Consider the following 16,316-nt stretch of genomic DNA (forward strand, 5'->3'; position numbering starts at 1 on the left):
ATCAGAAGTTCTTATCTCAGTGTGCTGACTGGAGATTTGCAAGAGGCGTGCAGAACGTTGCCAAGAAAAAGGAAAGGCTTTCCCCTTTTTTTCATCTGCCTGAGCACAATTGGGAGTTTTCCTTTTTCATAGAGACATTACATGGTAGTTGGTGGAGAGACAGTCCATGAGAGAAGCAGTGGGTATAAAGCAATCAGTGAAAAAAAAATTTGGGGCACTATTTGTTTTTATTCTTGTATCAGTTCAACCATTTAATGTGGTTTTAACAGGACAAGTATGGCTTTTCAGCATTTATTTTTTTCAACAGTTCATTGAATTATGTTGTGTTTGGTCTCATGCTCTGTTTTTTAATGTATGCTAATTAGTTGATGTCTTTAAATTACTGTAATGTGTAAACAACTATTTATTCAATCTGGTAATTGCATGAAACATTTCTAAGCTTTTTTAAGAACAATGCCCTAAAAACCTTGTAATTGGTGACCTTCCACTTGATTTTAATGATTTAGAAATTCTTCATTAATGCTGTACTTTTTTCCCCAAATATCTGGTACTATACAAGCAGAAGCAGTGCTTTAGAAATTCAGCTGGGGAGGAGGTTAAGTCAACATGAAGAGAAAAACATTTGAATTAGATTTCAAGTTGAAGGGCACGGAACTCATTGTTCCTTTAGTGCCACTCTTGCTGCATATTTGATTCTGGGAAAATACCATTTATTGAACAAGAAGCACATTTCACTCTAAGGCACGTTTGTTAAAAAGTGTTTGACCAGCATTTCATATAAATGGAAACATTAAAGACACAAACCTTTAATTCAGTAGAAGACCTAGGAAAAGTTTTCATCCTTCAGTTATTCTTCAGGTGCCTGTGGGCAGCTGAAAAGTTTGTGTTTCTGAAGGAATGGAGGAATCATTTAGAATTCTTTTTCACAACAAGCATGGGCTTCTCCAGCAAATTCCTAATGTGTGTTTATCCCCTTTCTAATGGCATCAGTGTTCCTGGAGGTTTCTGTTCTCATCTCTGGGACCTTGACAGTGCAGTGTGAAACCCTCTGGCACAGGTCTGTGCCTGCTCAGGGTTCAGCTGCCAGGTGGCTCAGAGCTGCTTTGTGGCAAATCAAGGCTAAGTTTAGAAAAGCCAGTGAGAAATTATGGTCACACACACTCTTTTGGGCTTCAGTCCTAGAGGATTGAACACTTAAGGAGCAGCTCATTCCATGAAGACTTGAGAGATGGAAGACTCCTGTGTTTACAGGACAGCCTGGTGCTTAGGCTGAGATCTGAACCAGGAATTTCTCCCTGGAACCTGTTTAGATTGAGATCCAGGAGCACATCTTGCTGCCTTAGTGAACTTAGATGGCACTGACAGACTTCCTGAGAGACTTCCCTGTGTGAGATGGATCATAATCCATCCTCTTGCACCACACCCAGGCTGTGAGGTTGTCAGGCCCTGCTTTAGGAGATGTCTCCAGGGTCATGGAACTTGAATTTATGAAAATAGCAGGACTAATTCAGTGTTAAATTTTATACAGGTTCTCTCTCAGGTCTCATAAGGCTGTGGAAGAACCTTAGAACTGTTGCTGTCAAACCACCCTTTATTTCAGGAATTGTAGCAGCTCAGAGAGAAAAGTGCTTTTAAGAGCTAGTGAGCTTGTTTCCAGTAAAATATCAATAAGAGGAGACTGGGCCTTTTTCCATAACTCTTTCAAAGCATTGACAGTAAAAACTATTAAAATGCCACCCAGGGTCTCAGTTACAAACTGGGACCCATCTTGGTCGTGAAGCATTTTGTGATTGACTGTGCAGATGGGGGTGAGAGGAGAGGGTTCATTTTTGAAGCACCCTGGGTAGTAACTCCAGCTCCTACAGCAAGAAAAATCATCTTTAACCTTTGCAACTTGCCCAGACTGCCCAACACAAGTCGTTATGGTGTTTGCTTTCTTTGGGAAATTTTCATCAAGGTGAAGACAAAGCCAACATTTAAATCTTAAAATAGAAATAAATGAACTAAATGTCTATTGAATTCTAATAAAATTAGTGCTAATTTCACTGCACCTGGCTTTTTTCATATACACATTACATTTCTGGTTACTGGCAACGTTGAGCTCAATACCATTGCAGGTTCTGACAAATGGATAGAATCAATAATGCACTTTTCTAAATTAGATTCTGCTACTGTAAAGAAAGATCTTTACCTCCTGCATTAATGTTTCGAGCCAGGATTTTTGTGTTTCAAAGAAGAAAAAAATGCTGGTGGTCACTCACTTTAATTGGTCATGAATTATTCACTAGCTCACGATTCTTAAAAGTTGAAAGTCAGGACAAGAAATAAATAAATAAAGAAGGGACAGATACTTTAAGTGGATTAGTTCTACCATTACACTGAAGTTGACAGAGCTGCTTTACTCCATCAGTGTCACTGCAGCCTCTGCTCTCTCATTCTGACAATCTTGGTTACACAGCCTGCTGTCTAATAAATTCACTTTGGGGCGTCTGGGCACCTGTGAGATTGCAGGAATTAGTATTGCCCAGTCGTAGCCATGGTGTGGCTGCTCAGTGGGAGACCAGGGAGAAAGCACAAGGGATATTTTTCCCCAACTCCAGCTGATCTCACTCACATTGTCCCTGTCCTTTGCCCAGGGCTGTAACCTGGTGACAGAGCACTCTGATTTGGGGGGGTGGGTGGCCATGCCCATGTCCCCAGTGTACCCAGCTGTGGGTAGTGCAGTGCAGAGCAGTCCTTCTGGTCAGACAGGGGCTTCCTGAGGGGAACTACTTCTGTTTCTCTCACTTTACAGTCTGTTGCTCTCTGGTTTTTGGCTCACACAGTGACTTCATCGATCCTCACAGACCTTGTCATTGTCTGCAGTGGGGGCTGAGGTAGTTCATAAATCCACCCACTGCTGAAACAGAGTGGGCAGCAGGCACAGGGATGAGCCAGGAGAGAGGAAGGACACCCAGGGAGCAGGGAATCCCTCCCACATTTCAGAACTGCTGTTAGCCCCCTGGTTTTGGTTAAGTTTAAACACGAATGCACGTGGGCTGCTTCGAAATGAAATAAAAATACTTTATACAGTTTGAATGGGATGGGATTTTAGGGACAATTTCAGTGGGTCTTCGGGTTCAAAGCTTTCCATGCGTGGGCAATGACCCCTGAGGGAGCAGGCTGATGTTCTTCCTGAGCCCCCATCCCTGCTCTGGCCAATCTTTGCCTCCAGCTCATCCCAACATCCTCGTCTGCATCCCGTGAGTTGTTTCTAGTCAGGATGGGATGCTTTACTCCTTTCAGACAACTCTTCTTGCTTCCCTGAAGCCCCATTTTAACTGTGGGTCTCCGCTGGATGCGCTCCAGGTGTCATAAGTGAGGGCCACATTCCCTCTGGTGAGCCCAGACCTGCACCTTCCCAGTGCTCTCCAGCTTTGTCTGCACTTCCTGGCTCAGGGAATCAGTTTTTGTCACAGTGCCTCATGTTCCCACAAGACACCATTAAGTTCTGTAATATTGAAGCAATTCTGTCTCCAGCCACAGTCTTTGGTTATTTGGCTGTTGTGGCTTCAGTAAACAGTCATTGCTGAACTGTCTTATGTTTCTGCTTTCTGACAGAGTGATGTGGTCTTTTTTTAAGACATAAACATATCAGTTTAGCTGTATTTTAGCCTTGGTTTCTGCAGGGATTTCTTAAGCAGGCACTGCAGAGAAGTTTGATGACATTAATATAATCATATACACATAAAAACCACATTATTGATTTTGAGGAAGAAGAAAATGAAGGAAAAAAAAAACCAAGAAACTTGCTTTTATCTGCTCCGGGCATAATTTGCTGTTGCTAATGATGCTTCCTTTCCAAAGTACCAGACTTTCCTGTGGAGCTTTGGTAATGAACAATTTTGCCATTTTTACACTAATGTTTGTCTGATAATGTCTTTTTTTTTAGGAATAACTCCTGAAATTTGAGAAAGGTTTGCTTTTGACCAGTTCTGAACAAGTCCTCATTAAAGCATCCAAAGGGACTCTGACTTTCAATAGTCTGCAAAGCAGACTGGTTTGTGCATTTAAATATATCCTCTAAAGTCAGTGGGGACTTTGATTCAAACACAAAAGAGAAAAATCATCATTTTCTTTCTGTGAATATAAAAATTAAGAAGCATTTTGTGATGACTTTTCAGCATCTCTAGTTTAATTATCTTGACCTATCTTAGAACTTTACTTGCAACATCTTATTTCCAAAATGCAGTCCATCTGTGGGAATAGGACAGAGGGGTTGGAATGAATTCCTCAAGCTACAAAAGAGAGCAAAGGGCCACCACAGTGCTCTCCTGGAGCCTGGGATGGGAACCAGAGGACAGAGGATTTCGCTGCAAGCTCAGGAATAAACCCTATTAATAGTTTCTTAGAAGACTAATGGCTGTGTGTCATTGTATGGTGTTCTTGGTCTGTGTGTTGGGATAGATGCCACATGAGATTAGGAAATGTATAGAAACACAGTTATTGAGCAGAAGAAGTGATTGTTACAAAAATGGATTAGAAGGATTATCTCAAGCCACTAGAGCAGCATCAATCTGCAAAGCAGCAGAGGGTTTTCTTTTTCAGTTGTAACAGTTCTTTATTGTTTCTGTCTCCACTCTCATTTTGGGAGGGTACAGAAAAAGCTTTTTAGCAAGGCAAGTTTCTAGTCTTAAAAGGATTCTTTTTTTTTTTTTTTTAACAATTAGTACTTAAGGGAAAGCAACCTAGGAAGGAACAGTATCGTTTTCCCCTTTGCTCCCTTCCCCCATGGCTTTTCCTTTAAATATGATGGAACCCTAATCTGTGCTCTTTAGAGTGGAGGTAATGAAATTACAGAAAGGATGTGAAAAGTATCTGTGAAGGTAAGCTAATACTTTCCATTGTGTAAGCCACAGATATACTGCCTGAAGACACATAATATGAGAAAGTTAAAGGAAAGAAATCAATATGAGGAAAGATTTTATTTTTCATTTAGGTTTTAGAGATCCATTTGGCCAAGAGTTACTTAAGAAGTATGCTTAGGCCCATTTAATTCTTTCTTAATTCAGCTGTATTTTCAAGATCTCTGACATGCCAAAGAGATAACTCATGCAACTGCAACGTGTTCATTGAGTGAGTGAGACCCTGCCTGGCATTTCTAATGCATTAAGTCCCAGGTTTGATATTCACTGCTGATAGGGAGATTTGCATCTGTGGGCTCCCTGTTTGTTACCCAATGCTGCCTCTAAGATGTCAGTTTAAAACTGTCACCACAGCACTTGGTTGTGATGAGGTTTGTTCCAAAGAGAGCTACGGAATATTTTAGAAACAACAACAACAACAAAAAATTATTAACATGTTTCAACATCCATTCTGATGTTTGGCCTTCTCAAATATTAAACATTTAACAGATGCACCATTTTTTGGGTGCCTTCAGGAAGAAAGGGGGCCTTTTCCTATATTTCAGCCCAAATGAATCTCACTTTGGCTTTTTAATAAACTGGCAGTTTGAGACAATAGCACCAGTTGTTTGGCACTGTGTGTCTGGGTGTGTATTCCACAGACAGGTCCATGTGTATTCCACAAACAGGCACGTTTCCAGGCATCAAGGGGGATCCTTTAAGCTCAGCAGCAGCCCCAGTTGCCCACCTGCTGTCCCTGCCCATCCTGCATGTGACATATCCTTTTACAGGGAGGTTCTCTCAGCCATCTGGCAACTTCTGGGGTGTTGTTTTTCATTCTGAGACTCTTTAGGGATGTGACCCTGCTGCTTTTTGAGGCTGCTGGCTTTTTGTTTTCAGGGGTCCCTCTTTTGTGCTCTATTTAATTTCATTTTATTTGGCCTGGTTTTGCCTTCACCTGAACAGGGAGCTCAGCCTGATGCCCTGAGCTCAGAGTACAGTGAGCTCATTAATCTCCTACCCTCAGAAATCCGCAGGCAGGGTGCCTGTTGTGGAATTACTTCAGCCATGGAACCCTGCAGGAGAATTTGTATTTAGTATTGACTACTTCAGTGGGCTGTCCCTTGAGCCTGGGACTCTGTGGTCCATATTTCACCCATCCATTAAAACAGCCTTGTTCCTGGCCATTGCCACAGCCAGAAAGACTGGAGAGATTTTGGCATTTAGGAGTGAATTTTAATCATAGAAGTGTTTGGGTTGAAAAAGATCTTTAAGCTCATCGAGTCCATGCATATTAGTAGTAAGTGGCCCAATTCTTGTAAGGTACTTTATATTCCTTTAAGATGATATATAAAATACCAATATCTTCAGCAACTCTGATTTTTGCATGCTGCTTCTATCTTTTTAGTCTCCACAGTTATGCTGAAAATGTGTTTATAGATGCATCTGTTCTGCGTGTGAATTATCAAGAGACAATTCAAGTAAACTGAAAAATAAGATGTTTCCGGTCATTTGCCTCTCAAATATAGCTGTTTTATGTGATTTCATTAATAATAATAATAATTTCATTAAAAATAATGGTTTGTGAGTACCTGTTAAGTAATTAAACTCAGAGAAAAAAGAGAAATTAAATGAAGTTCTGAGCTTTCACAATACTGCTTCTTTTAAACAAAATGCTGCATGCATATTAAAAATATGAAGCATGATATGCCACCACTGAAGCTGTTTGCATTTATAGAAGATCAACATGTTGATTGGTGTCTTGCTTCTGTAGATCTGTAGAACAGCTTTGATGAGACACTGCTCACAGCCCAAGTCATGTTTGTGTTCTATTTGGATTCAACTGAATTGAATTGGTTTTCCCAGTTTTACAGATGCAGCTACAAATTAATTTGGGGGTTTTACACAGCTGAGACAAAAATGTTGCTTTGATACCATAAAAACATCTGGTTTGGACTTGGGAGTGTTAAAGCAGCTTTTCTTATGCTTCCTTGTGTGTTTGTGGTTTTAGAATATTGTCTCATTCTTGGGTGCAGGAAAGGATCTCAGGATCATCTCCTGTGGAGATTAAATTTCATTTAAATCTCTGGAGTTTAGTCAGTCCAACCACAGGTTGGACATGGATGGGTGACAGTGCAAATGAAAGGCTTTTCTACAAGATTCTCCTGGGATGTGACTCTACATCCTTAGTGACTGATGGTTCTGCACCAGCCAGGGGTGGAATGCACACACCGACTTTTGGAAGTGGTTTCATAAATACTATTTGTTCTTCCAGCCTTCAGTCAGGAAGACCCTGTTTGCTTCCTTGGCTTTCTCCCTTGGTCTCTGTTTCCATCCCCTCCTGCCAGCCCCTGTTTTTCTGTGCCAACTCCTTCAGTCTGACACCCTGGCAGGAGCCTGTTACCTGAAAATCATCTTCAGGCTCTTTGTACCTTTACTGTAACATTTATAAAGCACTGGAGGAATGAGGGGGGCACCAGTTTAGAGAGAAGAGACCTGGGCAAGAAGTACAATGCAGCATCACGGGCTGCAAAAGCATCCAAATGTAAATTTTTAGATGCATTTTTGGAAGGGAAAAAAAGTTGTCTTCAAAGAACCAACCGTGGAATTCTGTATTCATTATCAGGGAGTCTTTTGGAGGTTTTTTGATCTTTCAAATACTAATATGTATATTTTTTTTTCCCACAGGAGAATCCCTTCAAAGAAAGGATTGTGTCTTCTTTCTCTGAAGATGGAGAGGGCAGCCTGAGCTTCAATGACTTTGTGGATATGTTCTCTGTGCTCAGTGAAATGGCTCCCAGAGAGCTCAAAGCAATCTATGCCTTTAAGATCTATGGTACTGTGGGGAGGGGGGGGATGCTTGGGGGTGCTTTTTGTGGTGGAAGGAAATGAGTGTGAGAGTTGCTGGTGACCTCTGGTTCTTTTCTGGTTCAGATTTTAACACAGATAACTTCATTTGTAAAGCAGACCTGGAGCAAACCCTCAATAAGCTGACCCGGGAGGAGCTGACAGCAGAGGAGATCACCCTGGTGTGTGAGAAGGTGATAGAAGAGGCTGACATGGATGGGGATGGGAAGCTGGGCTTTGCAGATTTTGAAAACATGATTTCCAAAGCACCAGACTTTCTCAGGTACTGGGTTTTTTTAGGATATCACTGTGTAGTGTAATACAGGAAATGTCAGACATGAGTGTTTTGCTGGAGAACTGTCTGAGGATGACCTGACTCAGTTTATTTTTCCAGTTCTCTGCTCATGTGAAGACTAAGAGCTCATTGACTTTTGTGTGGGTTCTTCAGGAAAATATTTTGATCTATTATAAGCTCAAATTCATATCTTCCTTAAACCTATAGCAAGAATCCTTGTTGTCTGCATAGAATGGTGTGTAAATATTGTCTACGTGTTACAAATATACATGGAAGCACATTGATCTTTTGTGCTGAGCAGGTGAGAGCATCTTTAATGCTGATGCTTTTCAAGAACATTCAAGTGTCCTGCAGAACACAGAACAGTTTCTTTCTTTCATAAATGAGATTTCTGAGGGAAGACATTAAAGCAAAGTGATCAGTAAAGCACGAGCACGTGATTCCTGTGAATCCTGAGAAACATCAGCTTTCTGAGAGGAGACACTACAAAGTTAATGCCTTTTATTCATACCAGGCATTCCTTGGCTAATCAGGTATGGCAAAAGAAACCCTTTTAGAACAAGACACATTTCATCATTATGGTGAGGTGAGGCTCAGGAGGTGCTCTAGTGTTTTGTTTACAGATATTTCCAGCTAAGAGAAAACATTTTCTTTATTGTGCTGCCCCCACAGAAGCTGCTGGGGTCAGGTGGAGTTCCCTTGAATCAGTCAAAAGGCTGTGCTGCACCTAAAATCTGGCAGAGAACAGCAATCCACTGTGAGGAGCTGGAGGCAGACCTGGAGATTCAGCAGAAGCTGCAGTTGCAGGAGTTTCCTGTGCCATGAGTGACTTTACTGCTGTGTTGTAGAGGCTGGCAAACTGCTGACTGAGAATTCCAAGCTGAGGATGCTGTGCAGTCCAGTCATTTCCTGAGGAAGTGGCAGAGAGGAGTGTTTGCCAGTGCAGTGCTGGGATGACTGTCATCATTATTCTTCTTTCCCAAGTTTGTGATGTTCTGAGAAGATGAGGAAATGAGTGAAAAGCACTGAGTATTCAACAGGGTATTCAACAGGGCAAGATGATGAGTAAGAAGAGGGATGGAGTGAGAATACAGGCCTTGTTATAGATTAGGTGAGAGACAGTAGAGTACCAACAAAACCAGAGGACCAGGCTACCAAGAGTTGGGAGACTGAGCATCCAGTTGCTCAGTTTAAACACAGGTCCTTGGATCCACATTCATGACATGGTGAACTCCATGTTATCAAGATGTCTCCTGCATGTTCAGGATGGTGATGTGCATATTTCAGGCAGATATTTTTCATCCTTGGCTTCAAGAGAAATCTTAACTTCCCTCTTCTTTCAGGTTCAGGAGATCAGCTGAGTCACAGGATTCATCTGTGAAGTCCTCAGGCTGAAGAGCTCCTGATGACATAAAGAAGGGTTTCCTTCCAGCTACTGGCCAAAACACTGACCAGGCAGTTTCCATATGGATAGCAGTATCAAGAAAACAATTTCTTAGCTGGAAATATATGTAAAGAAAGTATTAGAATCCTCTTGAGATGCTAATGCTTCTCAGGGTACATCAATATGGTTTTTAACCTTTGGAGCTATATTGCAAAATGAAAATATAATAGAAAAAAGTCTCAGAGCTGAGAAAAGAATGTGTAGGTTCTCTGATCTGGTTTCTGTTTCATCCAGAATTAACAGCTGCAGGAGAAGAAGGTGACAAGGTGGCAAGACCACTTTTATCTGAACCAATGGAAGACTTGATACCTCTGCCTTTTTGTGGTTTACTGTTCACTTTGCCTGTATAAGTTTGAGGGTTTTTTTCAGGATATTCTTAGTCATATTTTTCCTGAGTGCACTGCATCACTGACTGACATATTTGTTAATACTGAACCTCCTGATCTGAGGAACTTGCTCTCATTTTTAAAATACTGTGTAAATGTTGCATTCTAAGCGAGACAGTGATTTTGGGATGGGAATCATTGAAGTTTAATTGCCACAACAGGGACACCCAGGTCTGATGGGGCCTCTCTGGCAGTAGCCAGGGCCTGCCAGTTTGTGACAGAGTGTGTGACATGGGACAAGAGGGCAATTCCTGTAGCTGATCCCTCAGCACAGAAAGCAGTTCCTGTTCTTTGGGTTCAGTGGTGCCATAACAGTTGGACACGTTACCTGTTCACTTAATGAGACGCTACTTTCTTATCCCTTTCTGAATTAATCTCCAGCTCTATTCCTGGCCTCTCATTTTCCTTTCTTCTCAGTCTCCAGCTGTAATGTCCTTCTCAGGGGTAGCCATGGGCTGTGTGCAGCCACAGGCAGGGCTGTGCAGCTTCACTGGGTGATCTAACACAGAGTGTGCAAAGCTCAGGAAGTGGCTTAACACAGATCACCAGCCCTGTTTGCTGGGGTGAACTTACCCTGAACAGCTCCTGAATGTAGCAAAAAGATATGAAACCTAAAATAGTCTCTTCTGAAACCTTAAGCAGGTCCATGGAACAAATACCAACCCATCAATGTCCAGAGACAGTCATCATTTCATTTGGTTTTGCACAACTCCACTTCTTGTGCCCAGTTGAACACATTCCAGAATTTAAATTCAAGGAAACCCAGGAGTCTATTGATTTATGCTTCCAGCTGCTCAGCTGTGAAAATTGAACACCTAGGAAGCAAAGCAGCAGCCACACTGAGAACAACTGCCAGGGAGCAATTGGAGTGCTGGGAACCTCAGGTTTCAGAGATTTTGCTGTGAAGCGATGGGCAATCGATATTTAGGAATATCTGATCCCAGAATACCAGACTGGCACCTGGTGTAGGATCCTCTTGGAAATGCTGAATAACTTAACAAAGCCTCAGATGATTTTTATTTGTGGTAAAGGATTTCTTATTCTGTTCTTTGCCTTTTTGCCCCACCTAAAGTCACTTCATATCCTAAAAGGAGGAAATGCAGGATTCAAGGCAGTTAAGTTTTGTTCCCAGTTCTGCCACTGCTTGAGCAGGTGATTTGTGCTGAGCCACAGATCATTTTTTCTCTCTGCTGCTATATGGGACCAGGGTTTACCTGGCTTCTGATAAACACTGAGGGCTTTTATAATAGGAACTGTAAATTCTCATCATCATTAACATGAGACCTGCAGTTACTGAGGAGGAATATCTTCTTTGCTCTGTGGAAAACCTTTGAAGGCCAGGTTCTCATAACAGTGTGCACTCAGTTTTGAAGCACTTTTTTCACACAGCTCAGGCTGTTGGTGTTTTTCAAGCTGTCCTGTTATCCTACACAGCAGGTGTTAATTTTGGCACCTTGACCCAGGCTTTGACTTGGTGTGAGCTAAAGTTCATCCCTTGTACATTTTCCTTATCCCTCCTTTCTCAAACCCTTATTTATGACCCTGTGTGGGTTTAATCTCCCCCAGACATACTTTGTGCTGCTGTCAGGCAAATGAAGATGCAGTAAAGTCTGTTTTCTGATTTGTGCTGCTGTCATTGAGGAACCCCTTTCAAACTGGAAGCAAACCCTGTTAGTGCTGCCCAGGGGGGAGATCTCTGTGTTTGGCTGCTCCCAGCAGCCTGACTGAGCTGTAAATGATAAGGACACTTGCTAGTTCAGAAAATTTAATCCCAGCAGTTTTATTTCACTCAAAATCGTTATCATTAAGAAGCTGCTTGTAGTTTAATGGAAGTGTGAGCAGCCTGAGCAGTGTTCTGTTCTGCAAGACTGGTTACGTTTTCCACAGGAAATTGTTTTATAAATCAACCTGGAAGTTTCAGCCTATTTGAATGCCTGAGGGTGAAACAGGCTGTAACAACAGGAAATGGAGTTTAAGAGGAATATGGCATTAGGAATACCTGGGAGCTGCCAGACAGAGAAACAACAGATTAAACAAGATGATGGCATTGGAAATGCAGCATTTCTGAAACCTTTTGGGCCTTTACTCAGACAACAGATGTTGTGACTCCAATCCTACCTGAAGTTCTCTTATAGGGAATGTGCATCTCATAAGACCATCCCAACATGCAGATTAATTAGTTCTTAAGGACTCAAATTGGAGCTCGTGACAAATTGGCAAGAGATGCTCAGCAAAGAAACAGGGGAAGGGAATAATTTTTATCAGTATTTTTCAAAGAGCATTTCAGCTGCTTCTTAGGAAAAAGCTGAATCTTCAAAGGCCAAAATAACACTCTGATAAAAATAGAATTTTTTCCAATAAATAGATTTCCACTTAGGTGGATTTGGATGGAGTTTTTTTTAAGGAGTCACGCCCAAAATGTTTTCACATACAACACTACAGATTTTGTAGTTCCTAGATATTGCCTAAGAGGGAGTTAAATTTTTAAGAGTTTGGATTAATATGGGGCTCTAGACATTTCCTGAGTTGTGAACAAGATGTTTATAATTCCTTTTTTTTTAAAAAAAAAAAAACCCTTAGTTCTGGTAAGCTCTTTGCATCACTCTCTGCTTTCTGTCCCAGTCCTTAGGCTGGTGTGCCAGGCTGTGTCCAGCACATCTTTCACTGTCACCCAGATTGAATCAATTCCTAGAGACAATTCCCTGAGGGACCACGGGGAATGTAAAATTTTATCTCCTCCAAATACATGCCACAAGCTTCCTTGAGTGAATTTCTGATCCAAATCTAATTGCTGTAATTAAAGCAGTTTGGTAAAACAAAATCCCCAAACTGTACATCCAGAGCTTTTCAGCCTCTCAAATACTCCAAACCTTTAAGGTTTTCTTTGAGCATGGGCAACAGAATTATAGAATTTACATACAAAAATACATAATAATCCCTTCTGATTTCAATCAGTCGAGAAAGAAACATCCAGTTTATCCTGCCATGACACTGAGCAGAGGTTGCTGCCTGGAGACAGTGAGGTTTTAGGCATGTCTTCCTAAAATTGTCTCTCACTGGCCTGCTGAGATGCTCAGGAGCTCTTCTGAGAGCTGATGGCAGTGGAAAGATGTGCTGCTTGCCTGGGTCGCAGTGCAAACAGAAAGGGGATAACAACCAGCATCTCTTTGTCCCAAAAAGAGAAACAACAACTTCCCCTGCCTAATTTGTCTTGTTTGGGAACCCAATGGCTGTTCCAAAGCAAAAGTACCATTGGGAAACATTTATCTCTGCACTATATCCAATAAATAGGTCAATTTGCACTTGATTTAATGCAGGGCTGGGCTCAGCCCCCTGAGCTGACATTTTCAGAAGATGGAATTTTCTCCCATCATGTTTAAATCTTCTCAGAGTGTGAAAGAAGAGAATCCCTTTCATTACACAGCACCTTTCCTTTTGTACTTGAGGAAAAATATTGTGCATAGTGACAAACATGTTTAAACCTCTTAATCTTTTTCTTTCTTTTGCAGTACTTTCCACATCAGAATCTGAAGATGTTTCTGAGAGCCAGTGTTATCAGAAATGACTTTGCCAGTCCAGCCTTTCTGAATCTCAGGCACTCCAGGGGCTTCTGTCCTCTAATGAGGGCTTCTCAGAACTCAGCAGAAAGTACTGAAGTAATTCTGGTCCACAAGGAGACAGAAGCATCATGTGTTCTACAGGATACTTGGAACAGTCACATTTTTATCTTCACTGCTGGCCAAGCACTCTGGCAAAGATGGTTGGTAGTTGGGTTGTGGTTTTTGGTTTTTTTCCCCCCCTTTTTTTAAACAGTCAGAATCAGAATATTATTAAAGGTATTTCCACATAGTTTTTATATTTATGAATATTTAATACTGCTCTTAAAAGTGCAAAAAAAAAAGAGAGAGAGAGAAGGGTTAGCTTTGGTGTGTTTTCCAAGAGGATTTGAAAGAAAGCACGGGCCTTAACTAATGAGATGCCTCTATCACTGTGTTGGACAGCTGGGGGTCTTGCATGGAAATTCTCTGAGGGGAAAGAACTGCAGCCAAGATCAAGCTCCCAGTGTTGAAGACAACCACAGCCCAGGCTTGCCTTTCAGCCTCTGAAATGGCAGCTGCTGGGTTTGGTGCTTACCTTCAACTGGCATTTTATGGATCGTGGTGTCCTTATGAAACTTGAAACCCTTGCCTTTTGTACACGAGATCCCCTCCTCCCCGAGGTCAGTGCTCCAGCTGTGTCCTTACTCCAGTGGGGCTCCTGCATTTTACTCACTCTGTGGGCTGGTGATGAGTGGACAAATATGATCCCCTGGAACTCATGAAGAAGTTGAAGAAGCACAGAACTCCTCCTAAGGACATGAAAAGACATTTTCTTTCTAAACCAGCTATGCAATCTTTCCCATAAAGTGCATGAATGCAGCTCTATATTTCTCTTCCCCCTCCAGCTGGAAATCAGCTCGATCTTTCTTTTTTTTCCACTTCCAGTATTGTTTGGGTACTGGGGCCTGGAGACAATCATGTGTGTATTAATTACTGTTCTAACAGTCAATAGAAGGGCTCTGTCACCTACATGGCTTCTGTATCAAAGTCATCACCATTAAAACCTTTGAGTCATTCTCTTGTGCTTTGAGGATTTTTGAGGCTGAGCACAAACTAATTTGTTTGCTGGTCGTTGTTCCAATGACTGCGAAGTTAAATCTTTCAAAGGATGAAATGTGATGTTCTTACTGAAAATGTTGCTAGAGAAATTAACCTTTTTTTATCATTTCTGTAGGGATGATGATGCTTATCTACCTCAGAAACTCCTGTATGGTGAGCTTGCAGGGTATTTGCTGTTCATGTTTACACACTGTGCAGAAAGAAGAAGTATTTATCTAGTAGCAGGGTTGTACATTAAAAGTGTCAGTGGAAATTCAGGATATTCAAGGTATACAGGACAGACTTGCCTAAGGTAGCACAGTGAAAATGAAACTTGTATGTTACTAATAACATTTATTTTTAAATATGTTTTGAGTGATCATATTCAGTCATGTTTTTAGCACTTCAATGCTTCCTCCTACCAATTTCTGTTTAGATAAAGGAATCAAAACCTGAATTCCCTTACCCAAGTTAAAATTAACATAAATAAGTCCTGATATTCAGTTCTGATTGAGTAAGAAGATATTCAAGCCTCAGTGTTTTTCATTTTGAGCAGATTAAATTAGATGTTTTGCTTGAATCAAACTGTTTGCATGACATTGGTACGAAGAGGAATTATGTTAAAATTACTTCCTATTTATTGAAATATCAGCCTAATTTTTTTAAAATTTCTTTCAAGATACACATTGAATCTTGAAAGCCTTGTGAGGTGTGTTTTTCTGTCATGATTAGGATGTAATTGTAAACTACCAGGTTGCATGATTCTGGATCAGATTATTCAGACCAAAAGGATCTGGTGCTGATGACATAGGTCAGTTCCTTTTGACATCAATGCTCTTCTTCTATATCTTAAGATTTCTGTTAGTTAAATTCCTTTTTTCCTGAGAGCTGTATGTCACTCTATGGTTAGGTCATCCTCCCATCTTACAGGAAGACCTCAGTTGCCTTGGAATGTGCTCAGTGTTTCCCTGTGTCCTCCCTGACCTAAATGTCACAAAGCACTTGAAGAGACACTTGAGTTTGCAGCCAGATGTGTGACCTTGGAGTCATCCAGCTGAGCTGAGAAACAAAGAGGAAAAGAAATCAGGACTATCCCTGCCCACAGTTCGAGCAGAATTCTGGCAGGTGCTGCAGACACACGTGCACAGCTGGCCGAACTCCCTTTGGTTTTTGACTTTTGTTCATCTCCTGGGACAAAAACCGGAGCAACACCGTGTGTGCCTGGAGTGTGAGAGAGATCCAGACACTAAATCCTTGCAGAGAGAAACAGCACTGCCTGGTGGGGGGTGAGCTGTTGCAGCACCTGGTGGCAAAGGTAAGGGAGAGATTCCTGAAGCAGCTTTGTGTTTGCACTTCCTTAATTGGGTGTAGTTGGAGGTCTTAGGACTGAAACTTTTCTCACAGCAAGTGTTGAGTGAGCAGGAGAGCAGCATGAGGAACTTAAATACAAATCCAATCCTGTTAGGAGGGAACAAACCAGCTGGTTTTTTGCAATAGCATTATTGGCAGGATCCAGCAGATTCACTAACGAGGCTTCCTTCAACCAGCCCTGCTTACTCAAAAAGAACTATCAGGGCATTTAGGAATGAAATGAAACAGGGAAAGATTTAAAACACTTTTGGATTTGGTCTATAAGCTAGAGGACATACATTTTGTAGTGCAAAAAAATGGTCTTAAATATGAACAGCCATTTCTATATTTGCCTTCAAAAATGGGCAAAGAGAAAGGAAACCCATTACCTAAAGCCTCTGTTAGCTAAGTGTGTGTGTGTGATCTCATTTATATACACTCAGAGCATCTTGGGGACCAAAAGGAGCTTGTGGG

The 16,316-nt window shown here is 41.4% G+C and overlaps 1 protein-coding gene across 3 annotated transcripts in view; it reads left to right on the forward strand.

Annotated features, from left to right (window-relative positions):
- The window catches only part of CIB2 (calcium and integrin binding family member 2), a 42,073-nt gene extending 27,603 nt beyond the window's left edge, over window positions 1-14,470 (forward strand). For 2 of the 3 annotated variants that reach the window (XM_018081453.1, XM_018081452.2), the window contains exons 4-6: window positions 7,572-7,719; window positions 7,818-7,924; window positions 13,365-14,470. In XM_018081453.1, the coding sequence (XP_017936942.1) occupies window positions 7,572-7,719; window positions 7,818-7,924; window positions 13,365-13,664 (555 nt within the window). In that variant the 3' untranslated portion in view covers window positions 13,665-14,470. Of the gene's footprint in view, window positions 1-7,571; window positions 7,720-7,817; window positions 8,014-13,364 lie in introns of all 3 variants that reach the window. The other variant, XM_029963158.1, reaches the window with a different exon arrangement.
- Window positions 14,471-16,316: the final 1,846 nt, after the last annotated feature.

This window comes from Manacus vitellinus, unplaced genomic scaffold (genome assembly GCF_001715985.3).
Source record: "Manacus vitellinus isolate BGI_N305 unplaced genomic scaffold, ASM171598v3 scaffold_53_pilon, whole genome shotgun sequence".
NCBI classification, from domain to species: Eukaryota; Metazoa; Chordata; class Aves; order Passeriformes; family Pipridae; genus Manacus; species Manacus vitellinus.